The sequence below is a fragment of the Convolutriloba macropyga genome, chromosome 13, assembly GCF_964194025.1.
Source record: "Convolutriloba macropyga chromosome 13, txConMacr16.3, whole genome shotgun sequence".
NCBI classification, from domain to species: Eukaryota; Metazoa; Xenacoelomorpha; order Acoela; family Convolutidae; genus Convolutriloba; species Convolutriloba macropyga.
In genome coordinates, this window is record NC_134480.1 from 33,381,073 (window position 1) to 33,408,119 (window position 27,047).

Sequence of the window (27,047 nt, forward strand, 5' to 3'; positions counted from 1 at the left end):
AGATATAACAAGTCTTCTTCCTTTTCTTGTTGTATCAGCTTTTTTGATCAGACAAAATTGTAAATATTCAAAATAGACTATGTGTTTTTTCACAGAAGAAGATCACTAAAAACTCTAGCTAACATTTGAAAATTACTTTAAATGCAGTTTTTTGGCAACGTATAATGTTTACAGTTAGTGTGCGATTAGATTTTAGCGTGGCATTTCTTTTAGAAAATAATCAGTTATTATCTATTTGTATCTACGTTACGTTATCACCGAATCATTAGATTAGCCTTGAACTTAGATAAGTCTGTTCCAATCTTTTCCGAAGGAAAAAAAAGGTTGGAAAGATCATTATATTAAGTTTGTCCACTGGAAATATTTGGAAGAATTATACGCATGTTTTAGTATGTGTCACTCTTCACTTATTCCAACAGATACTTGGCATAAATTTTTTCCATGATTTACACTCACCTTGTCGGGTATCAGTTTGCGATGAAGTCTCAATTGCCCAGTGGGAAAATATGTCACAAAAAATGTCACTATTTTTAGAAATTAATAAAAGTTCAACTCCTTGTACTGAATTCTTAGAATCATTTTAGAATTTTGAATTTCCTAGCCCTTTCAATAGCCGCTAGGCAATAAAATAAGATCAAAAAGTTTTATGATTACACCCCCTTTGCATGTTTAGCCCAAAATTTGAAGTACAAAATTGGAAATAGAAACAAAAAATGACAGTATTTAATTTCACCCAATTTTTGCCACATTCTTGCAATAAAATTGTTCTCGTGTCAATTTTCTTTGCTTATTTTCTAACCTAATATATAAAAACAGAGCCATAAATATTTTGTTACAAATTAGTCACAAATTCTTGTTCTATTTAGAAACCAGGATATTATGAAATTTAACGAAAACGATTAACCTCGTAGCAATGAGCTCAGCCAAAATGTTTTCTTTTAAACTTAAGATTTACGTTATGAAGTGATTAATTTCATTTTGTTTGAGCTTCATTTTTCTAAATGAAGTTAATTGGTTATTCTTTGATGTGTTTTTGTTCATCTCCTAGAAGAAAAACACTATGACTCGATTTTAGCCAATAGTTATTTAATAGATACGAAATTTTCAACGTGCATTGTGTAGCAGGATTTGTCAACTAACATGCTGTTATATTATAATTTTTAAATAAATTTATTGATTTCAACTATGATTGTTCTCATATCGAAAAGTGAAACTAAAGATTGTTGAGAATAAGTCTGTGGACGGGATTTATCAATTTAATACACTCCTTTAATTCTTTTTTTACAAATCGAGGCTGCTGCACGGTGTAATTAACTTCACGGAGTTTTTAAATCAGCAGCAACAATGTATGTTTCTATTTTTTGTGAAAAATTTAAAGAATTGGTATTTCCATTAATAGAAGTATTTTCTTTCATATGAATTCTGCGCAGTTTTTTTACTTTGTCTGCACAACTATATAATTTCTGATTTTCTCATGTTCAAAAATTGAAAAAGCAGAACTTTTGACAAGACTACAACTTTTGCTAAATTTCTCTTTTTCTCTTTGTTTCGCAGTTGTTCGTTGTGATCTTGCTTCTTGTTTAGTTGGGAGTCTTAGGCCTTCTTTATAAAAAAGAGGCTGCGAAGCTCACAAAGGCCATTCAGATTCCGAATTCTTCTTCCATCTTTTTGAATTGCGACAAGTTTCGAAATGCAAATATCATGGTTTTTTAATCATAGTCTTACATAATAGCTGTAAAATACACTGCCTGAAACTTTATACTGTAGATACAGAGTCTGTAAATACTCAGGTAATTCTGTGTTTCTTTTTTAATAGGCGTCAAGGCCTGAAGAAACAATATGACCGTCGGAGAGGAATGGTCCAGAAACAAGAGCGTCAATGGGCACCTGGGGATCTGGAGACAGATTACGAGAGGACTTACAAAGCCCACTACAACCACCCCATGCGGGCTAGCAGACGACCCTTGGCAACCCCGAGAGACTCGAATCCTCCGAGGGGAGATTTTGTTACGCAAACTGCGATTGACTTCGTGCCTAAACCAGTTCACGCAATCGAACTGGTCAAAAAGGTGACCAGGCCTTGTTTTAACACGTTAATCGAAAATGGGATTTTCCGTTATCGACAAAAAAAAATTGATTGGACAAAATTGAGGCTATAATGTTACATAATCTGGTGTCAATGTCGTTATAATTATATTTCGTTTCAATTATATAACAAAATCTATCTGAACTGAGATTTTTGCAAACTAACAAGGTTGTTAATGTATTTATTGTTTTATTATTTTGCTAGAAATAATTTTTTAAAATTTTTAGTCCGACACTTATCGGCCAGCATCCGCTAAAGTCGAGGGCCAATCTCAGTACATGTACGACTACCCTGCAAAAAGCACCGAGGTCTACTTTGCCAAGAGGCCAGACCTGGCACCCGCTGGCCAGAAGATCAAGGCCAAATTCGACGGCAGGACCATGCATAAAGAGCACTTCAAGTCCTGGGTTGCAAGAGAGTCGGATAAGTTGCAATTCAGAGAGCTGGACCCTGTTGTCGGTTAGTTAGTTTTTATTTCAAGATTGAAAGTACAACGAAGTGCTAATTGTACCTAAGATAGGTTTGACTTAGCTTGAGAAGAAGCTCTACTTGTTCAGCGTAAATGCATCTTGAGAGTGAAGCCTTGAAGAATACGCAAGAACAAAAATTAGGTTAGAAGAGATACTCAAAATCAAGAGTTTAGGACCAATAGTTGCAATGGTCAACACATAAGCTACTGGCTCGATTACAGTAGTTTGAATCTGGTCATTTTGAAATTCGTTGAACCTGCTTGGAGCTAGCATTTTTTTTTGATAAAAATTTAACTGATTGATTCCATGTGACAAGAACAATTTCTCAGCTGGACCATTTATTTGTAATTCAGTCACATTTTGTTGTGTAGGTAAAAAATTTCTCTTTGCTTTGCATTGACGTCATTGGTTGTGGAATACCATGTTTGGAATTGTGTTCATCTTTTTCAATTGTGCTCTCAAAATTAGCTTCTGTTTGTTTTTAGATTCTGCTGGCAAACAATTAACAGATTTTTTGTTACTTCAGACCCAACGGTCTGTGAACCAATTTTGTCCCTTATTTTTATTATGAACCCAGATAAGAGTTTTGAAGTCAAAGGATCTGGGCCGTTTACCGACTTTTGAGAAAGGTTTTAATTTTTCTAATCATCTATTCTCCAAAAAAAATGTTTTTGAGAACCAAATTGCATTTTTTTCGATAAAAACTTTGTTATCAATCCGCGTCTTGAATTAAACAATGATTTCATTGATTTTGTTGATTGTCAAATTTTGTTGATACCGTTAAAAATTTTGATTGGGTTGAATTAGGGTTTAAAATTTTCGATGTCCTAATAGAATTTAAAAAACCTGTATGTATCAAATCTGGGAATCGAACGGTAAAGGGAGTTGCCTAATATTAATGAGTTGAGAAAAAATCCAAAACCAATTATTGCAACGTTTGCAAAGAGATTTCCAATTGTTAAAGGTAGTCATTGAGTATTCTAGATAACCAACGGTTACTTTATTTTTTTGAAATTATTTCTTGCTTGAACATTACTTTGTCCATTTTTAAATGTTTGCGTTTCTCTGACATCTTTATCTTCAATAGGAATTTTGTTTCACACTCTTTTCTTCCCAGAGTCGTAAACAGTTCTCTTGAAATTAATCTCCTTCATATAAAAATTTGTTTTACTCACTCTTACTGACCCAGGTTTAATTGAATCGTATAATACAGATCAATGATAAACCGCTTTTCTGTAACAATACTATTGATGTCAGAAACATTAAAAAAACTGGTCGGATTTTTAGATTTATTTCGAATATTCTGTTGTTGACACTTTCATGATAATTTAATTGTAAGTTCTTTTTTATTCCATGCTTTTAGATGTAAAACTAGTCCATTCATTCCCATCTTTGAATTAGTTATTTGATTAGTTTTTATCGCCCCAGGAAATGCTGTTTGTATAATCTTTGTATCTCGCTCTATTTTTGTTTTTTAAAATTTGAATTTTCTAGTTGCTGCTGAAAAGGTTCCGATTTATCATTTCAAATTAAAGATATTTTGCATAATTAAACCTGGCTTTCAACTAAATATTTGCAAATTTTTGTTCGTTTGGTCCAATTGCGCCGGACCTATTGCCTAGCACGTAGACTCACATATGATAGATTCTTGCCGTTTCATAGAAGTTGGATGTAAACTACGGCAACTTTCTGTTCGTCAAAATTTTCACTTGCTCATTCTTGATTTCTTGAACATTGCGTTAAACTGTTTTTAAAATTTAAAATAAGATGAACTGAGGGAAAAATAAAACTTTGGATTTAGGAACAAACGAGCCCATTTCTCAGAATTATTGCACGAAAAGTTTTTGAACATAACAATGAAATAGGAGTGAAAGGTTTGAATCAAACTGACACTATTTTTTCTTGATGTAGACAGATGCTTTCGGAGCTGAATTTATATTTCAAAAGCGGTTACCTAAACGAACATTTCTGAGCCCCTGGAGAGTTGCTTATAATTTTTTTCTCCCTCATTATAATTCTTTTCTGCCGATCCCTTATTTTCTGCAATGTTACGAATGGCTACAATTTTCACCGATCTTTATTAAAAGAAGTCTATCTTCAACCTGACTTTAATTCTTTTTTTCAGTATTCACTCCATCATCTTTGGTAGGTTCATTAAAAACTTTGGTTTTTGGCGTACTTCAAAACAATTTATTCTACGTTAATGATTCAGTTCTTTGACGGGGTACTTTTTTGAAACTCCTCTGAAAAAACCATATATCCTGTAAAGTGAAAAAAAAACATGTACAAGGTTGTTACTGTGTTCATTGCTTTTTTATTTCGCTAGAAATAATTTTCAAAAATTTTTAGTCCGACACTTATTGACCAGCATCTGCTTAGTCGATGGCCAGTCCCAGTACATGTACAGTGCAAAGAGATTTTCAAACGTTAAAGGTAGTCATTGAGTATTCTAGATAATCAACGGCTACTTTGGATTATGGAAATTATTTCTTGGTTGAATAGCACTTTGTCAAATTTTAAATGTTTGCGTTTCTTTGACATCTTTATTTTAATATAGGATTTTTGTTTCACAATCTTTTCTTCCCAGAATCGTAAACAGTTCTCGTGAAATTAATCTCCTTCATATATGAGTTCGTTTTAATCGCTGTTCTTCACCCAGGTTTAATTGAACCGTAAATTACAGATCAATGATAATTTGCTTTTCTGTAATAATACTATCGATGTCAAAAAGTTTAAGAAAACTAGTCGGATTTTTAGATTTATTGCGATTATTCTGTTTTTGACACTTTCATGATCATTTAATTGTAAGTTCTTTTTATTTCATGCTTTTAGATGTAAGACTAGTCCATTCATTCCCATCTTTGAATTAGTTCTGTGATTAGTTTTGATCGCCCCAGGAAATGCTGTTTGTATAAACTTTGTATCTCGCTCTATTTTTATTTTTTTTTATTTTATTTTTCTAATTGCTGCTGAAAAGGTTCCGATTTATCATTTCATTTTAAAGATATTTTGTATTATTTAACCTAACTTTCAACTAAATGTTCGCAATTTTTGTTTGTTTGATCCAATAGCGCCGGACCTATTACCTAGCACGTAGACTCACATATGATAGGAAGAACTCACATATGATAGATTCTTGCCGTTTCCTAGAAGTAGGATATAAACTATGGCAACTTTCTGTTCGTCAATTTTCGTTTGCTCATTCTTGATTTCTTGAAAATTGCGTTAAACTGTGTTTAAAATTTAAAATAAGATGAACTGAGGTAAAAAATAAAACTTTGGATTTAGGAACAAACGAGCCCATTTCTCAGAATTATTGCACGAAAAGTTTTTGAACATAACAATGAAATAGGAGTGAAATGTTGAATCAAACTGGCACTATTTTTTCTTGATGTAGACGGATGCTTTCGGAGCTAAATTTATATTTCAAAAGCGATTACCCAAGCGAACATTTCTGAGCCTCTGGAATACAATCAAACTAAAAAACCATGTATCTTTCGTTAGCGCCCCTCTGCATATTTTCTCACTCCATCATCCTTGGTAGGTTCGTCAAAAATTTTGAACTTTTGCACAATTTATTCTATGTTTGTGAATCAATTTTTTGACGGGGTATTTTTTTAAACTCCTCCTCTTGTGTTTAAATATTTGTATAGCGCCCCTCTAAATCGTTGAGCCGGTCTGTCAAAGGTAGTAAAAAGTTCATCCAATAACGTCTTTTGTCATCAAGAACACAATCATTTTAATGCTTTCTAGAAAGCTGAAGACAGATCGCCCAACTTTTCGACAGCCAATCGCAAGAATGCTATCCCTTGCCAAGATTGTTGCTCATAGGTCCTGTACTTTTATTCGTCGGTTGCTTCAATTGCGTTTACTGACTTCTCAGCCTTACCTCGAGCAATGTTTGGTTACAGAGAAGACGCTGTTACATCGAAAGCAGTGGAAAGCTCTGGCTCGCGTGATACAGAAAGTTGTCCTCAAGTCGCGAGTTGCGACAAATAAACGTTGAATTCTATGTTTTTTGACTATTGAAGACATTTGAGCTGATAAACATGCTGTGCCAATTCAGTCGCAGATCCTGCCATGTCTTAAGGGTGCAACCTTTCCGTCGTCGGCTTATGAGTGCATGGTCACCAAATACATCCAAAGTGCCCGATTTATTGTAAGGGCATTTTTGTCTTTATTGTAAGCTTGGTTTCCTTGTCCTGACATTCCGACAAGTATCGGCAGTGGAGAGCCTGCTTCATGCTGTGTCCACGATGAATTTACTTTTTTCCTCACGGTTTTCCTTTCTGGTCGAAGAACTTTTTATGATCAAAAGCCTCATTTTTTTCCACTGAGTAGATGCTGATAATGTAAACGAATGGAGGCTCTGATAGAGATCAGCGAATAACTCACTTGGAGACTGACCTGAATATTGTAAACCAATCAAATTGACGTTAGGACAGAACCAACGTACTCTTCCTTGAATTTCCGATGACTCCTAAACCTGCGAATAGTCTATTTGAAAGAGTCTTTTGTTAAGCTGGGCGACTCATACGCCAGTGAGATTTATCTGTCATTGATCTTCAAAATGTGATCGAACGTTGAGAGAGAACGACCTAATGTAAATTGTGCATAAGATAAGCTTGACAAGAAGCTCTACTATTTCAACGTATACTTGGCTAGAGAAATGAAGCCTTGAGGAACAAGAAAGACGCGAGAGCGGGTTATAAGAGTTGGCCAAGTTCGAGAGCGTGAGACAAGTTGGTGTAAATGGGTAGCACACTAGGATTGTATTTTTTTCAGCATCAAAAGAAAATGAAAAATATACAGTTTTTAGGCTTTGAATTTTTTTGTATGATTTCTTGGAAATCATATATGATCCTTGTGTGACTACTAAGAAATCATACAAATCATATATGACCTTGTATGAATACTAGGAATCATATATGACCTAGTATGACTACTAAGAATTGTGTATGATGAGCAACCTGGGAGTAAGAGATGCTGGTTCGTATCCAATACTGGTCTGGTCCATTCTCACAGTAGCTGCTTAGACCCCCTAACAAAATGAAATACATGAAAATGACTGACTGCAATAAACGAATGCTTCATTCTGAGTTCGTTCAATTCAGTATACCTTTCATTTTTTTGAACAGTTTCATTCTAAACCACATTTTTGAAATCTTTGAGTGTAAAAAAAAACTTTCACTGAGTTTTATACTTGAAGAGTTTTGGTGAATGCTGCGACAAAGCTTCGGACTAAGCCATACTTTAATTCTATGCAGATACGAAAAGTTATTCATTTGTTAAAAAGCTTAGCAGGAGGTAGTTTCGATCTACCGACCTCTGGGTTATGGGCCCAGCACGCTTCCGCTGCGCCATCCTGCTTGTACACCTAAAGCTTACTCAGCTTCCATTATTGGTACCAATTATTCGGTAGCTTGAGCCATTGTAGGCTTACCATTATAGTCTAATTTAGTGTATTTAATTAAAAAGTTCGTTTTTTTTCTCAACAAGTTCCAGGTTTTTCGGTACCTTAAAATTCCAAATATATTTAATTAATCTTTTGGAGCGGCGAATAGAATGTAACGTTTTGATTGTGTTTAAGATTCAATCATTTTCCCGAAGGGTGAACCTATAAGTGAAGTGACCGAGACGAAGCAACAGTTCCCAGGCAAATACGCGCCAAAACCAGAGGCTGTAAAAATGGCCGCGCCGACTGTCAAACTTGGCACAGAAGGTTAGTCCAAATGAACAACAACATTTATCTGGTAAAGTTTATCTGGTAACAGTTTTATGAACTTGTGTAATTACGATTACAGGCAAAAGTCAGTGATTTAGACGGGATGATGAAATCAAGTTCTGATTACAGAAATTACAAATAGATGTCCACAAGTTTGCAGTATTTTATTTTGATATAGAATCAAGTGGACTTTTAAGAATTCTTTGTTAATGCCCTTGTCAATTCATATTTGATTGTTTATGAAACTAACCTCCAAACCTAGTATATGATTTTCCAATAATAAAATGGCCTAATGGCGTGTGTCGCCTTGTGTGTGGTTGCAATTGTTTGTTTTCGGAAAGTTTTGCAATAATTTTAGTTTCCCTTTTTAAAAAAAACACGAAAAGCTAAAAACATATGTCTTTTGCCCTTCTTTTTTGTCGTTCTTTTTAACTTGTGATTTGTTTTTGCGTTTTCAATCCTTTTCCATGATTGGAAATACAGTTTGTCGAATCATGTCGTTAATCATCCTATCCTTATAATTTCATGTTGTTTTCAGGTGATTTTGATCATTTGACAGTTAACAACGCTACATACAAATCAACAGTCGGGAAAGAGCAGAAAGCTATCAATTACAAACCCATTGTCAAGGTATTCATTCATCTTTCCCGTCTTCCATTCCCCCCCTCTCTCCTCGATAGAATATGACAAATGATATTTTTACATCCTTCTAATACTAACACCTTTCCATAAATTATAATAGCGCGTACAACCTCTTTTTGATATATACGCCATTATCGGTTCAGAAACACATATTCGTTTGTTCCCACAATCGAATGAAAACAAAAATTGTTCACACATGAATATGAAACATCCGATTTTAAATAATTTTTAAATGTATTGTATTTCAATTTTAATCTCGAATTTATCAAAAATCAGCCATTCTTTACTGGATTGCGGCTGGTTGGGTTGAAGGCTGGTTTGGGATTATATCATTATATCTCTTTTAAGTGGTATCTAAAAGAGCGAACGGTAAGTTGCATGCTTCTACTGATTTCAAACGTTTCTTCGTTGTTCTTTAGTTCAGGCTATCTACATTACTTCGTTTCCGATTTTTTCCTTAGAATAATCTTTGTAATTTTTTGTTAAATTAAACACTTCTGTAGTTTGATGCCTCTTAAAGCAATTTTGGTTAATCAGATATTTCACAACCAGCTTAGACAATGAACATCGAAATCGAATCAATATCGACACTCTAAAGTGCAACCCACGCAATCTGGTTTTCAGTACCAACATCAATTGACTTAAAATGTGCATTTGTCGATGTTCCTATCAAATATGAATCAAGATATTGACTTCTGTGATCTATCAGTTATTTTAAGATTATAGACGCAGGAAAATAGATTTTAAGAATTTAAGCCTCAAATATAGAAAAAATGGTATATTAAATTGAGCTGATAGTTTTATTCCGTTGAAGAAAAAAAAGCAATTCAATATCTGATTGGCGCAATGAAACTATAATTAGTTGCTCTCAATTGTAACAACTATGCTAGTCCCGTTGGTTTTTTAATGCAATCTCCTGTTCTACCGATTTTTCGTCTGACTGCCCAATTTTTGTGACTTTTTCTTCCTGCGAAACTAGATGAACTGGTAAAATTCTAGGGCATTAAGTCGCTGATTAGTTCTCTAAAATCTTTTCTAGTCTGCGATAACTGAAATTGTTGTGCGGACATAATTTCACGGTGGTTGTTTAGAGTTTTACCACTCTACTCCCCCTTCACGAAACCCCAAGTCACCCCCGCCAAATTGTTTAGTCGTAATTTTACAGTGGAAAAGAAAATTTTAGGTTGTTTGGATACCCCTCCTCCCTTTCCTGCCCTCTGCACCCCAAATTCTTGGCCCACCAACCTCAACCCAATGATATGTACTCTAAGTTTAAGCTAACGACTACCAAAGCCAATCCTTTGTCTGCTTTTTGATAACCATTCGTCCGACAGTAATCGGGTAGGTTTGGTTATTGATGAGAAATGCAAATTGTTGCGACCAACTGCCTAATATTTTATCGTTCTAACAATATATTTGTTTTTACTAAGAGGTTTCAGTAGTTGATCAGTGCTATAAAAATTACTAGCATTTTTTCGGTTCTATAGCAGTATTGAGGTTTTGAAAAATTGCGAAAAGGATAATGCAAACTCTAGTGCAATGAATTTAGCAACTTGCTGTCGATAAAAGTGACTACATGATACATCATAAAATTTGAAATTTTCAGCAGTATTGCAGTTTTACAATATTTTATTTTAGGTATGCATGTTAGAGCAAAATTTCGAGGTTCAAGGCAATTTTCCTGGCATTAATGCAAAATATCTTCCGTTTCAATTTATGTTTTCTTTCTATTTTAGCATCCTGCTTGTCTTTATTAATGTGATCTTTCGCGCTATCGTCTTTTGTCTGACCTCCAAATTTTGGTCTTGAGAAACGGCATAACCTCATAAAGCCCGAGGACATTAAGTTAATGAGGAGTTATTAGTCTCTAAGTACGCGATTCACTGAAGCTGCTGAGTAGACGTAAATTTGTTTGAAAGCCTATTGTCTCTGTTTCAATGCCCCCCACCCACCCATTCACCCACCCCATCACACCAACCCTTTGGATGCCTCCATACCTCCACCAAACTTATACCCCATCCGCCCTCATCCCCCATGCAGCCTCCCTCAAACTACTAAAGATGGGCTTCCTAGGCTTAGCTAGTGACTACCATGGCGACGCCCTCGCCAGTCGTCTGAGAACAATTCTCCCTAATTCTATTTGCGCGATTTCGAATAGTCATATCCAATTATTTTAAAGAACCTATGACGCCATATTAGGCTATGCAGAAGACCATACCATATTTACAAAACATGCAGCTGGTTAACTCACGGATTCTGAAATCAACATATCCTTCATGGATAGTACCCAAAAGTGGATATATGTCTGCTCCGCTCCAGATGAGCTATTTGTTGTTGTTGTTTTGTTAGATGCCGAGTGAAGACACCCGAGGGGCATTTTACGGGGTGACCAAATATATGTCTGACTATAAAGACAAGGACGCCTCCAAGTGCCACAGAGGACCAATGTTGCCACAGCCAAACAACATTGCTGTGGATAAGGACGCCAAGTTAGTACTCGTTCATCACTTAAAAGAGGTAGAGTTGAATGCTATTAATCCGGTCTATTTGTGGGTTTTGATAAATAGATAGGATTGTAGTATTTTCTGTCTCTTAGTAACTTTCCTTATCGTAGTAACTTGAATCAGTTATTTTTTTCGTAGCGATTAGAAATATTTTATACAACCAAATTTGTGGTCATCACAATTGAGTGCTACTTAAAAAATGAAAAATTTATTTTTGGCTGTTTTATTCGAGTCATGTTCTTTGTCTTCCCAAATGAGACTATCCGTAGTGATAATAAGACTACGCCACAACCGATCAAAGAAGTTTTTTCTTTAGTCAACGATAGTAGTGCTGTTGATTGTATGATTGAAACAACTCATTGATTATTTTTCTAGATATGACTATATAAGGAAACTTGTACTTTTTAATAGCCGCGTCAGCAATTCCAGGCGGCTATTATTGCGCTCCTAATTTTTTTTTACAATTCAAAGAATTTGAATTGCATTAGCGCGCTGTCTTTTTACGATTCGAATAGGAGTATTGGAGAAGTCCTTTTTTAATCAATTTTATTGGGGTGATTTTTTAAGCGGGAAATCAAACGCGTGAAAAAAATTGGAGTGATTTTGGTGCTGCACAAAAGTGAAGAGCACAGCGAAAAGAGAGTGGTTTTTGTTCATACCGGTGTTTTTGAGGGAGCGAGAAATTGATGTGTGAAAAAATGTTCTCTAAGCGAGCAAATTTTTTTGCTCACGTGCGGCTTTTAAAAGCAGTTTTGATGGTTATGAGGTTTGATTATTATTAATTGCTCTCAAACGAAGTTTGTAGCAATTATATTAGTCCTGTTGGTCTTTTTTTATGCGATTTTTCGCTTGACCGATTTTTCGTCTGACGCTTTTGACTTTTCGTCCTCAAAAACGGGATAAACAGGTAGCGCCCAGCGGGCATTAAGTGCTCTTAGAGCCTTTCAGCTCTGTTTCAGCTCAAACTGTTTTGGAGACTTATACTTATGGTCTGAAGGGCGGTTCTAAGGGGTTGAGACACCCCCCCCCCCTGTTGACCCCCCACCCCCACTATTGCCGCCACCCCCCACCGCGCTGTTGCCCCCCCCCCCCCAACCCAGTGTCCCCCACCATCAGCCTCCGGTGCACCCCCCCCCCGCCCCCCGTGGCTAGCTACTGACGAAGCCAACCGCTCGCCGGTCGTTTGAGAGCAATTTGCCCGACGTTAGTCGGTTATGTTATTGTATTTGTTTTAGGCTTGTTTTGATATGAATTGAAGGTTTCAAGCTGTTAATTTGAGTTTAATGCTAATTTGGAGGTTTTTGATCAGTTTTACTGATTTTTAGACGAAATTTAATGATTTATTGCCTGTTTTTTTGTTTCAATGCTTTAAGTGGGATTTGAATAGAAGCTTGTAATTTAAGAATATTCAGATACCAATTGACTAAAGTTTTCTTGGTATAAATCATTTTTCTTAGAAAAATTGACAGAACAATTGAGAAATTTTAAACCATTTTTCCTACTTTTTTGCAGTTTTTCTTTTTAAAAAAAATCTATTATGTTTTTTAGCCTATTATGAATTGCCCCTTGTTTTGCGAGCTTTTCATTGCTCTAATAGCAAAGGAACTTTACTCGGGTTTATGTTTCCTTGTACTATTAAAAAAATTCATTTTCTAGTTTTTTTGTTAATTTTGGTTTTGAATGCCGTTTCTATTCTTCCTTTAGTCATAATTATGGGCAATTTTTTCCTTCGAGTCCTTTCCGGAATTCTTCCGGCTATGTTTTTTTTAATATCTGTTCACACATTTTCATAATTTTTGAAGTCAATTTGGAATTGTGATTTTGGTCACGCCGAAGCAGGAAATTAAACGAAAAATCGAGTGGTTTTGCGGCGTGAACTTTTTTCGCTCTAATTTTAAAGTAGAGTGAGAAAACGATGTTTCAAAAAATTCGCTTTCTCGCTGGTGGTTTTCTTTTCACATGCCGCAATTTTACCTTGTTTTTTACTGTTTTTTTTTTTAAATTTTTTTGATCGGGTTTTTTTTCTAAATGTTTTTTTTAATCCACTCATAGTTCACTCTGGGCCTAGTTTTTTGTTTGAACCTAATTTCTATTTCTCGCTAGTGGTGTTGTGCTCACATACGGCAATTTCACTTTGATTTTTACTGTTTTTTTAATTTTTTTTTCTACCTTTTTTTCTAAATAGTTCTCCCATTTCACTCATAGTCCGTTCTAGGTCTATTTTTTTCTTTAGTCAATGGAAATTTTTTGAATTGTACGTCAGGACTTGTCCTGTTATGTTTTTTACAATTCAAAGAATTTGAATTGTATTGGATCTTTTTTTTAAAGATCTGTTCACACATTTTCATGATTTTTTTTGTTGTCAAATTGGGGTGGGGATTTTGGTCACGCCAAAACAGGAAATGGAGCGAAAAAGCGAGTGGTTTTGCGGCGTGAAATTTTTTCGCTCTAATTTTAAAGTAGAGTGAGAAAATAGTGTTTGAACAAAATTTCGCTTTCTCGCTAGTGGTTTTTTGTTCACATGCGGCAATTTCACTTTGATTTTTACTGTTTTTTCGATTTTTTGGATCGGATTTTTTTTCTGAATGGTTTTCGCAATCCATTCATAGTTCATTCTAGGCGTAATGTTTTGTTTGAACCAAATTTTGTATTTCTCGTTTGTGGTTTTTTGTTCGCATGCGGCGTTTTGACATTGATTTTCTGTTTTTTTTAATAACTTCAGTGACTTCTACTGCTTTGCATTTAAAATTTGTGTTCGTGACGTCATTTCTGCTTTTTTTAATTGCGTGACTTACCTCACTCAAAAAAATGACTTCGGAACTAACTTATGAAACTTTAAATTTTATGAACATTTACTGATTAAAGATCAATAGTGTGCATCTAATTTGTGCCAAACTTATATGCCCTAATTCTTGAGTATTAGACTTGAGTTTTTGATTTCGGCAATCAATTTTGAAAAAGCTCTTTTGGGGGTTTTTTCCTTATAGACCGTATGTGTATCAAATAAAATGACATGGTTATTTTCCGGCAATCTGCCGACTATGTTCTGGAATTTTGTTTCGTTTTATTAACAATCAGTTTTAGCTAATACTGAGAGCGATCAACTTCTCATCTTGGTATACAATGGTCTAGTGGCTAATAGTTCATATGCAGTGCCATATTTAATTGCCCCCTCATAGCTGAAAGGAGTAATCGTATTTACAAAATTTTGACTCATCAAATGACAACTAACCGTACTTATTGCTCAAGATAGCTGATGTGTAGTTTACGTGACTCTGATGAGGTCACTAAGAAAATCTGGCATTACTCGAGAACCGGGGAAACTTTTGGAAATGTAGGTTGCCTTTGGAAGCAAGTTCACGTAACAAGGTGACCTTGCTTGAAACACAAACTTATTAGTTTGAAATCCGGCACCGTATGTAGGAAAATCTGATTTTGTTGGATCTGGCAATGCAGAGATCTGGCATTTAAAAATTTGAACGTGCGTGTTTCAAGCGATACTGAAAGCTGCGTTACGCTAAAACCTTTAAAGACGTAACTTTTGAAAATAAGCATTTATTATCAGTTTCAGAAATCACATGATAAAAATCAATTATTCGCCAACTAAATATTTTAAAGAATACATTTCATATCTTTGGTTTACATGCGATCGTTGTGAATAAAAATGTGGAGATAGAGGGATTGAACCACTATATTATGCTAAAAAGTTAAATAGATTTTTGATTTTGTTTTCGTTATTGCTTGGTTGGTTCGGAAACTAAGGCTGATTTTAAATGTTATTATGGACTAAAAACTGAAGTTGCAATGTTTTAAGGTTACAAAAAGCGCGTGTGAGTGCTTGTGATTTTTATTTTGACCACGTTAAAAAATGGAAACTATTCAAATACAAACAAAATCCACGGATCGTTTCAACAATTGTCCCCTTGTCACGAAAGGGGCGTTATTCTTAAATAGAATTCTAAATTTAAGCGAGCTATATATTAACTAATCAGAGACGAGTAATAAATTTCCAAGCATGTGCATAGTATTTTAAACTAAATAGAATGGAAGAAACTCTGCTATGAGAATTAGCCGAACTAGAATATAAGGCAAACAGAATTTCCGACAGTTGGGTCAATAGGAGCGCGTCGCGGTTTCGCTGTTATTAACCGACTAGCGATTTTTGAATGACATCCCCCAAGAAAGGCATGGGAGGCATGACCGTGAAAAAAGGCCCGCAATTGCACAAACTGATCTTAGGCTATCTAAACTACGCCAAGGAATCTAGTGGTGCAGCAAAGCACAGAAAGGAGTGATTCTCTGTTAAGTAGCAAAGGGGAGATTGTTGAAGAGATCCAAATGCACTCCCGTCAAGCGCTCAGAATTTTGCGTTTTTGACTTGTTCTTTGAGGTTTTTTAATAGCCGCGTCAGCAATTCCAGGCGGCTATTATTGCGCTACTATTTTTTATTTCGTCGAACAGATTTTTTATTTGTCTTACCCTGACTTCTTGGAATTGACTTTTTCAATGACTTCAGTGACTTCTACTGCTTTGCAGTTAAAATTTGTGTCCGTGACGTCATTTCTGCTTTCAGGTCTATTGCGTGACTTAGCTCACTTAAAAAATGACTTCTGAACTAACTTATGGAACTTTAAATTTTATGAACATATACTAATTAAAGGTCAATAGTGTGCATCTAAGTAGTGCCAAACTTATATGCCCTAATTCCTGAGTAATAGAGTCTTGAGTTTTAATATCGAATATTAATTTTAAAAAAGCTCCATTGGGGTTTTTTCCTTGTAGAGCAAATATGTCTCGTAAAAATGACAGTCCGAATCTAACCCAAAAAGTCTAGTGGTCTATTAAAAAGCTCGTGGTCGATCTGTCAATCTTATTTCTTTAGTTGTTTCAATTCATGGTAGGCCACAATCGTCTATCGCGTCTATTTTCCGGCAATCTGCCGGCTATTTTTAGTCATCCGACAGAGTTTCATTTTATGTAGTGGCCCATTTTCTTGAATATCGAAATCAGTCATTGGAAATCTGCAAGCAGACTCACGGCATCTCTAAGAGTCAAAAATAAGTCTACAAAGATATAGAAAAGCTATAGATAAGCTATAGGTGCTTTGCATGGTTATATATTGAGAAATCAGCGACAAAGTAGATAAATTGTAGTGACTATTTCAGAAATTTTTAAATTAATCTAATCGTGTTTCTTAAGCTTTCAAAAATTGTTCTCATACAAATTTTAACCAGTTAAAAGTTAAACTATTTCAATTGGCGGCAGTTTGCTACTAGAAGTCAACTCAAAAGTGCACTAAAGTTGTTTTTTTTCTCATTACAAATCCTTGTTGTAGTGTACTATCACGAATACATTTGGAGCCACACGGTGAAGTTATATACCCCGTTGAAGCGGTCACAATCGATCTCTCTCGATCCTTTGCATGTCATTTGAGAATAACTCGTCCGGTGCTAATCAGTTATATTGCGGGGGATTCTAATCGTTTCCAAAGAGCATTAATGCTAATTCACTATGTGGAGTCTGAACAAAAAATGGGCTAATAATCCCTAATTCAAATTAAGGCATAGCAAATATAAATTAGATTTTTTGGCTACCCGGGCCGTACTGTTATTAATTTCTGATAAATTTGAGTGTTCTTTTAGTCTTTCAGACCATGTTGTTGATTTTCAGTTTTTAGTAATGGTAAGCTGTTTATTATTTCTTCGCTTCATTCAATCGTATACCTATCATGCATATTAGTGGTCAAATATGTTAATGTTCTGTCGCACTGACAGTTGTATAGCAAAGTGGATTCAGAAAACTTATTTTGTTATTGAGTTATATGATTGCTGCTTTCGATTGTTAATATTTTAGATTGCCCCAAAATTGATCATGGTAGTTGTAGTCCTAACCGAAGAATGAAAGTCTATTGAATGTATACACTTTCAGCGCCATGAAAATTATGCTCATACATTTTTTTAAATTTCGAATGTATGACTCCTGATAAATTTCTAAGTTGTGCATTTTGAGCTGAAATTTTATTTTGCAGCGCTTTTTGTCCGCATAGAATCTTCGAAATTGAATGTTGATCATTGCATAATTGAAATGACTACTGCTAATTGCAGAATCAGATCATAGAATACAATGATACAATTGGTTGGAGATTTTCGTATACTGAAATTGGGTGTGTTGGCGAATTGATTGGGTATTTCGGAATTGGTAAAAATATGTACCCAACTATAATTCAGCTTTTGCATCACAAAATAGTTTATCCATTTCTTGTTTTTTTGGGTACCCTTTCAATTGTCAGTACAGACATTTAATGATGTTTGATACTTTAGGGGTATATATGATACGTGGCAACGTCAGTCGTATAAGGGCTTTGACGTCACAAAGCACAAGAGACCAGCAGAGATCAGATACGACATTCAAGAATACAATCCGCCCACTGAAAAGGTCGACGGGGTCACCGTAACCAAGGTAATACATGGCTTACTCCCATTTTTCTTAGATAACCCACCCCCCTCCGACCAAAATAATTGGGCGAGGGATGCGAAGGAAACAGTTCTCCAGCTTTTGCTTGAATTTTGTGCTCGTCATTTATATGACTATGGCGCAACTTCTGTCAAATCGAATTGTGACTAAGCAGTGCAAAATATTACTCATCGGTAGTTTTTCGAACTGAGGTTTAGTCAATATTTTTCGCAATGTTTCAACAATACTTTTTGCCTGGTCATGTAGTATCTTGTACATCGAGGTAAGTTAAATTTGTAATAACCAAAGTGGTCGTTTTACTCCAGCGAATCAACATATTTTCTGCTTTAAATATGTGAATATGTGGATGAAAAATGAGAATTTTAACGCTTTTAAACTTTCTGAAGTTCAGTTAAGAGCAGGGGGCATGACTGCAGATATTTTGCTGGTTTGTTAAAGATACCAGAAATAAACTTTTACAGATAATAAGCCCCCAGTTTTGGCTGCATTAATTAAGAAATCCGATTTGAACCGCGTTCAATTTTTTGAACTTTCTCTTCTTTTTTTGAGTTATTTTGAACCTTTTTAAAAAAGGCCAATTAGACCAAAAATTTTCAAATTATTCTTGAAAGATCTTGATAAAATTTAATCAAAGCGATTGCCCACCGTTGAGCGTAAAGTTGCATTAGTTGAGACATTCATTAAAGTGGCTTCATAGAACAGAATAGATTCAAAAATTTCTTTTATTAATTTCTCATCTGGTAATACAATTTTTTTAAATCTCTTTACAGGAATCGTTTCCGAAGAAAGACGTCGCGTTAGCCTACAACCCCCCTAAAAGGACGAACGTCCACGAAAGAGGCAAGCTTCCCAAGTTCGACTCGAAAACGATGAATGACGAGTTCTTCGTCCCGTGGCCTGTCCAGACCCGAGAGCGATTCGGCGACTTCAAGGAATACTCGGCTCAGGTTCCCGTTCAGGGTGAATTTTTCGGTGAAACTACAACAGGGAAAGTTTTCACTCCGAAGAAGTACAAAAAGACTGAAGCTTTCATTCCAGAGCAAAAACCGATAGCAAAGGAGGGAGATCATGATTTCAATACTGTTCATAGGACTACTTATACGATTCCGAAGTATCTCTTGAACGATGACGAGTATGCGATTCTCGATAGCGCTCTTAAGAAGGTTGTGAAGTGTGGGGGAGCCCGACCCGATTGTTGGAGAAGTCGAAGTGTGGTGGTCGGCGCTTAAACTATAAAAGTCGGTATATCTCAGTAGACGCATATTTCGAACCAGTCTTTTTGCGAAAAAAAATTTTGAGCAAAGTTTTTTAGAAAACGCTCTCATTTTCTCTTTCTATCGAGGCTCGAACTTTTAATAACATGGTGGTTTACGTTAACCCAAGTATCTAAAATCGAGAAACTTTATTTTTATAACTAAAAATTTTTAAATAATTTTTTAAACTATTATATCAATTATAGTGCTCGGTTTTCAAAATATTTGTTAATAGTATTTATTTAATAGTGCTCGGTTAATAATCTATTTAATAGTGCTCGGTTTTTAAAATATTTGTTAGTAGAGATGCCGTATTATAGTTGCTCGTTACATGACAAATTAATCACATCTAAAACATATTTCATGGATTAATGTTTGTTATTAAAAAAATAGCTAGAAAAAAATAGCTCAAAATTTTATCGGTGACGAAACCATCATGTTGCAATCAACATCTCAATCGATAACTGAATCTATAGAATTTATAAATTGTATATTGTTTAACTCACTGCTAATTCACTGACCAACTGTTTAGACCCCTGTTTAGAAATTGTCGCTAATCTTTGTACTCACATATCAATAATTTCAGTTGAACTGAAGATAAATTTTTCGCGATTGGATCATGAAATAAATAGTTTTCCTAATTTTTTTCGAAATTCCTTGAGAATTGGTTGGAGCTATTTTACAACCTCGAGGGCCTCTGACAGTATTGTGAAATAGTTTTACAGTAAATAGTCCCCTGAATTTAACTCCTCCATAATTAAAAGCTGAAATACCGCACTTATCCGTATATTAAACTACAATTGATAGAAGGCTGCAATACAACTGTAATTATGCAAGAAAATAAAATTGACATAGGTTGATAGACAGATATACTGGTTGACTAAGAAAACTTTGTTGAGATCTGGCCTTGAAGGGGTTATAAAATATTCCCAGGTCCAAAAGCTAAAGATCAGTTGCTGTTGTGGAGGAGCACATTAGACTTGAAATACTGAACAAGGAGGCTCGGTAATGTGAGTCCGCATATAAACTTCCGACCCCTCTCATCCACATGTTTGGCATAAATGTCAACCAAATGAGGAACAGAGAAAACACCCAAAAATTCAAATGACCAAAAAGACCACCTCCTACTCAAATATCTCAAGGGAGTAAAAAATACTGCATTAGATTGATGAGATCAGTCATTATTAAGAAAGCAAGTCAAGACGAACAACAAAATCAAACACCAATAACAACAAACATTAATTACATCCAAAACTTTATGTTCATTTGAAAAAAAAAACTTATCAACTAGGTCAAAAAAGCGTCAGATAAAACTGAATCTAAACAAAATTTTTTTTTACTTCACTAGAAGATATATGAGACCACTCCGTAATAAATCTCGGTAACAATTATACAAAAAAGAACATCAAAGTTTAAAAAATTAAAAAAAAATTCACTTACATTTTTAAAAACAATTAATTTCAAAGAAAAGGAAACCATTAGATAGCAATTGAAAACATCCAACAATTTTTTTTATTAGATACGTTTTTACAGGAGGGCACTAAGACCTGGCATTATTCAATTTTTTTGCGGTTGCAAAAAGAACAAATAGAGACAAACAGAAATTCATTTAAAATGTTGCGGCTGCTCAAGAATCTCTGCGGAACTGATATATCAGAGCCTGGTTCTCGAGTTTTACGCCGGCCTGGTTCTTCACAGGGTTCGATTGACTAACAATCTCAACGAAATAGTTAGTCGCTCGGACGTATAAAAGGACAGTAACTTTAATTTGTTTGATTGAAGTTAAGAAAATCCTAAGTGATAATCTATGTTCAATCTCGTGCTGAGTTTGTAAGACTTCAACCAGTGTTAGTAATATTGCTAAGTTCTCGTTGTGTAAGCTCAACTAACCTAAAATTCGCAAGATCTCAAGACCTAGCAACACTTAGCGAAAAGAGTAAAGTTGTTAAAGAATCAAATTTTAGTCAATCTGAGAGCCAACTGCTCTGTATAACAGTTTCTAATGGCTCTAAATACAATTCGGTTTCACTAAACAACTAATTGGGTTAAAGTGAACAATCAAAAATTTATTGATTATAACATCATCACTACTGGTAGGTCATTGTTTACATAGTAAATGTCAAATTACTGCAATATTTGCTTTTGTTGACATAAGCAAGGATGGTTATTACGTGGCTCTAAATTTCTCGAATGTACGGTATTTGACCTTTAATGGTCACCTAAAGTATCATAAATAAACATCTTAAGAAACTTAACAATAAATGACAAAATATCGAAAAATGTCAGTTTTGCACCATATAAGTGCTAATATCCAGTTGTGGGTCTGATGCAATAACGTTTGTTGGGTCCATGAGTAGTTCAGAGGTAACCCTAACCGTGTGCCATAACTTCAGGTTGCTCGGGTTTTGCCGTCCAAAAATCGGGGGGTGTACAGATTTTCGGTCCCAACTTGTAAAAATTTTCAGTTTTGACCATTTTTGAGTTTTGACGAAATCTTAGTTTTTTCAGTTTCAATCGTTTTTTCTTGCTGTCTGATGGCTTTTATAGCTGATTTGAAGTGGCGCCAACATCGCTGGCCCTGTTTTTGATCTCGGAAACACCATCATAGAATACTGGCGCTAACTTCACGACTGGCCGGTTCAGCTCTCCATGTGCCATTTTGACAATCGCTGATCTTACAACACCGTTGTTACCAGTGAAGATCTGAATGATTCGTCCCAGTTTATATTCACAGAGTCATCTACTAGCCAAACAAGTTCGCCTTCTTTCAGGTTTCGCGCATGTTCTTTTGACCACTTCGATCTCTGTTTCCATTGTTGAAGATATTCGCGAGTCCATCTTTTCCAGATCATGACGGCATATGCTTGAGCCATTTTAAATGATTTTCTCAGGTTGTGGTAGCGTTCACTGGATGGCATGAATGGTGCACTGGCGTTCTCTCGTCCTAGCAAGAAATGATTTGGTGTGAGTGCTGTCAAATCTTCAGGGTCGTCACTTAATGCTGTCAGGGGTCTTGCGTTAAGTGTTTGTTCCACAAGACACATTGTTGTGCTGAGTACCTCGTCGGTTATCGTCGGTTGTCCAAGATTGCAATCATGATCTTCTTGCTTTTGTGAACCAGTCTTTCCCAGATTCCACCAAAGTGTGGGGCTCCAGGAGGATTGAATTTCCAAACAATCTTTTTCTGTGCTAAGTCACTTTCAATCTTAGCTTTGTCCCCTTCGTTCATGAATGCTTTCAGCTCAGTGGCTGCTCCGACGAAGTTTGTTCCGTTGTCACTGATGATGGTACTTCGGTAGCCACATCTTGCGATCAATCTTGTCACTGCAGCTAGACATGACTCGGTGTCTAATGACTGTGCGACTTCGATGTGTACTGCTCTCGTTGTCAGGCAAGTGAAGAGGCAGCACCATCTCTTCATGGTACGTCGTAGGGACTTGACTTCGAAGGGTCCGAAGTAGTCGATGCCGGTGTGAATGAAGGGGAACACATCTTCATCAGGTCGTTCTCGGGGTAGGTCTGCCATCGGTGGGTGGATTGAGTTGGCGTTTCTGTGTCTGCATTTGATACGTCTCGACTTGATTTTCTTTAATGCATTTCTGAATCCGATGATCCAGTACTCTTGTTGAAGCATGTTTCTCACATATTCTGTGCCCTCATGTAGGTTGTCTCGATGTGCTTTCTCCAACAGAAGTTGTACAACTGGATGTTTTGCTGTCAATAATATTGGATGTTTTGCATTGTAATCAAGGTTTGAATGCTTCAGTCAACCTTTCACTCTAATTGTTCCATCTTCCTCTATGAAATGTATGTTCAATGTATGGAGATTTCTTTGCTGCTTGCTATCGACTTCGAAACGATCGGGAAGATTTCGGTTTTAACAAATTGAAACAGTATTTGTTCTGCCTGATGGATTACGTCTGCTTTGAGGGGTCCTTCTGCTTCGACTTGAACCTCATGCCGTAGGCAATAAAATTCCTCGTTCTATTGAAAATACTGTATCGCGTCCAGTCAAATAGTTGTTCTAGATCAGTTTCTGTGGCTACAGTACTGGTAACTTGCTCAACTTTAATTTCGTTCACTTGACACCATGGTTTTGGCCACTTTTTTCATCTGTCTGGAGCCATGCCGGCCCGTTTAACCACCTGGATTCCTTGAGGCCTTCGATGGACATCATTATTTTGCCAATGTCTGCTGGGTTTTCGATGCCTTTGACATGTCTCCATTGATCCATGGAAGAGTTTTCCAGTATTTCTGCTGCCCTGTTGGCAACAAACACTTGCTGTTTCTTGTGAGCTGACTGTAACCACTGTAAGACTGTAGATGAATCTGTCCAATGATAAATTTTGTCAATTTTCACATCATGTTCCCTCCTGAGACGAGCTCCGTAGACTGCGGCTTGAATTTCTAACTTCGGAATCGTCGTGTGTCTGTTAGGTGCTACACGGCATTTTCCTATCACATAGGTGAGTTTCAAAGTTGCTTCGTCTTGAAAATATGCCACGATGCACATCGCTTCCTCTGACGCGTCTGTGAAAATGTGTAGTTTCAAGTTTGTACATCCGTTTCCAAAATAAAGTCGACTTATTGACATCGTCCTTATTTTTCTCAACTCTGAGCACCAATCACTGAATAGTTTTGAGTGTTCGGCTGACAACTTTGTCCCATGCTTTTCCCATTGCTGCCCAGATGCTTTTGAATTGAAACCGCATTCGTATGGTGAATGGTGAACAAGTGGGTTGAACACTGCTGAGACAAAGGATAGGACAATTCTCTGAGTTATTTTTGCTGGAACTTCTTGCTCAGTTCCACGACAGACAATAAGATGGTCTGTGTCTACATTCCAGTTCAGTCCAGGTATCGAGGATGGTTGTGGCTCAGCCTCGAAAGTTTTCACAACTTTCGTTGATCTGTCTGCCTCTTGGATTTGTGACTTGACTTCTTCGTCACTCGTTATCCATTTCGTCAAATTGAATCCACCTTTGTTAAGAATCTCTGTGACTCTCTGGTTGATTTCAATCGCTTCTTGGGGTGTTCTGACTGACATGAGGAAGTAGTCCATGTAGAAGTTTCGCTGGACTGCTTTGACAAGATTTTCCTCATCTTTCGCGTTATCTTTCGCCACTCGATGCAAAGCGTAATTTGCACAAGTCGGCGGGCTCTTCATCCCAAAAACGTGTCGTGTATACTCTTACACTATTATTCTCTGCTCTGGAACTTCTCGCCAGAGAAATTGTAAGCACCGGTTGTCATCACTTGGGACAGCAAATTGAAGAAACATTGCTTTGATGTCGGCTGAGAGTGCTATATGGTTTTCTCGGAAGCGAAAAATAATTCAGATCAGACTCTGCAACAAGCCTGGTCTAGATAGAAGTTTGTCGTCGAGGGCTACACCTTAGCACTTTGCTGCTGCGTTGCACACTCTTCTAACTTTCTCGGGTTTGTGAGTGTTGATGACAGGATGATGTGGCAAATACCACTGAAGCTTGTCTCTGGTTTCGTTCAGTTCAACTTGTTGTACTTTGCGGACATAACGAGCTTTGACGTCAGTGTCAATGGTTTCCTGATAACGCTTTTGCAACACATCATTTTTCTGTAGGCGTCATTTTAGGGAATTGAGTTGCCCCAAAGCAGAGTAGAAGTTATTTGGTAACTTCACTTCGTCCTCTCGCCACAGAAGTCCTACTTCGTATCTTTCACCTGTGAATCGTGTTGTTTGCTCCAATGTTTTGATTGCTCTGTGCTCCTTTTTTGAATGTCCGGTGACATCGCAGTTTGAAGCATAGGACTTGATATCCCACCACTTACTTAACTGGCTTGCTAACTTGTCCTCTGATACTGAGGTTGCTGTTGTGGCAAGAGTTGCTGCTTGCTTCGCTGGTGGGGGACCACTTAAGGCCCATCCTATTTTCGATTTCACTGCCCATGTTCAGTTTTGTCTTCTGACTTCTTGAATTCTAATGGGTGTTGGATGTCGTAGCAGTCTTGTCCAAGAATTACTCGAACTTCGTTTAGATTGTATCTCTGATTTGGCAACGTCTTCAGATGTGGGTAGCGGTCTTTCAACCCTTGCAGATCTACAATCTGGTCACCCAAAATCAGTTTCTCGTGATCAATGATTGAGACTTCTCGTGCGCTGAAACCGCTATCGGCAATATTTCCGTCTGGACATCTTGTGATCCGTGGATTCTTGCTACTGACAATGACGCTTTACGGCCTTGCAGCTGCAGTGTAGATACGATAGACTTGTCAGCGAATGAGATTAAGGATCCTGTATAACACATTGCTGCACGCTCAGGCTTAGATCCCCATTCACTAGATTAATGCGCACTACAGGGATTCCTCCTTGTGTAATGTTTGTTGATACTTCTGTCGTAGCATCTGAGGCGCCTGTTGTAGCCTCTTTCTTTGAGAAGTCGCTGTGCAAAAGCTTGTTGTGTCGTCGTCCACAATTGGATACACTACAGGTTCTGCTTTTGCAATCCTTTGAACGATGACCAGGCCTCAGGCAATTGAATCACAGTCCAAACTTCTGCACATGTTCTTGTCGCTTCATTGATTTAAACTTCTCACAACTCCAGATTGCGTGCTGTTCATCTTTGAGCGTACCTTCTGAATTCTTTGGTTCCACAGAATCATCAGCATTGGATGCAAAATTATTTGTTTTTGGCTTTTCGCGACTTTGAAGCTTTGAGTTGTTCTGGGCTAACAAGTCTTCCTGTATGAAAGCAGTTGATTTTAACCAGCCTTTGAAGACAATCAAGTTTGCTGCTAGTAGTCGGTGATCCTGCAGGTGTCGTAGCCCCTGCTCCTTAAACTGAAGGGAAATTTTTTTAGTTGCTGAACTCAGAACTCCCTCCAACTCTTGATCATTCTGAAATCCTAGTCGAGTCAAAACGTTAACTGTGTTTGTGACTACGTTTGAAAATCGATCAATGCTACTGGAGTCATCGTGTCTTACTGGAGGATGTGTGTATATCTTCTTGATTTGAGATTCAACAATGACTCTAGGTCTGCCAAACTTTTTGCAGAGAATGTCCCAGCTTGATAATATGCCTGTGAGCTGAAACCCAGTCCAGAAATTGCAGCCTTTGCCTGACCAGTGAGGCTAATCTTCCAGTATCGCTCAGCCGCTTTTGATGCACAATGACAACGAAAAGTTCTGCCCACTCGGGCCACTCCAAGGGGTCTCCTGAGAATTCTGTTAGCTTGAGTTTTGGTAATCCCCTTGGGTCACCACTCGGTTTGTAAACTACTTGTGGGGTAGCTTGGCTCACTGTTGTTTGGGTTTGGCTTTCCAGCGATCTGTTACGATAGTTGTTCTTGGCACTCTGTCTTCTTTGCCTGTTTTTTGAAAGCTGACGGTTCTTGTTGCTGGAACGTGGTCTTGGGCATAATTGTCTGTGGTTCTGTTACCCTAATCGATTTAGGGATTTCTGGTTTCTTGAGAGTAGTCGAATCTGGCAGTTGCGTTGAGAAAAGTCCTGCACGCGGCTCGAACAGTGGAGTAGTTTTCGGCGCTAAAACGTTTGTCACCTTTGTCCCGTGTGACATTCTTAGGAGGGTCTATAACAAAATTTGGAGATAGTGGTTGACTAGGGCCAGACTGTTGGGCCACTGACTTTACCCATCCTGCAGTTAGTTCAATATTGCGTCTGATCCAACAGTTTCTAAGTCGTCTACCTGTTACCCAAAGCTCTTGAAATTCCTTTTGTCAGTTCAATTTCTGTGCGTCTTTGCTCTTCGTCGGCTTCTGCTTCCTTTCTTTCGTTTTCGAGCTCTCGTTCATGTTGTTGCAAACGTAGTTCGTCTTCTTGTTGTTGTAACTCTTGTTCTCGCTCAAGTTGTTGTAAACGTAATTCTCCTTGCTGGCGACAAAGTTCTATTTCTTCA

At 36.8% G+C, this 27,047-nt stretch overlaps 2 protein-coding genes across 2 annotated transcripts in view; both read left to right on the plus strand.

Moving 5' to 3' along the window:
- Nucleotides 1-19,292, plus strand: part of LOC142351795 (uncharacterized) — a 192,012-nt gene extending 172,720 nt beyond the window's left edge. The window contains exons 3-9 of the mRNA XM_075403975.1: nucleotides 1,817-2,069; nucleotides 2,314-2,545; nucleotides 8,147-8,278; nucleotides 8,820-8,911; nucleotides 11,273-11,412; nucleotides 17,748-17,886; nucleotides 18,672-19,292. Of these exons, the coding sequence (XP_075260090.1) occupies nucleotides 1,817-2,069; nucleotides 2,314-2,545; nucleotides 8,147-8,278; nucleotides 8,820-8,911; nucleotides 11,273-11,412; nucleotides 17,748-17,886; nucleotides 18,672-19,130 (1,447 nt within the window). The 3' untranslated portion in view covers nucleotides 19,131-19,292. The remainder of the gene's footprint in view (nucleotides 1-1,816; nucleotides 2,070-2,313; nucleotides 2,546-8,146; nucleotides 8,279-8,819; nucleotides 8,912-11,272; nucleotides 11,413-17,747; nucleotides 17,887-18,671) is intronic.
- Nucleotides 1-27,047, plus strand: part of LOC142351794 (uncharacterized) — a 338,941-nt gene that overhangs the window by 172,721 nt on the left and 139,173 nt on the right. The window lies entirely within an intron of this gene.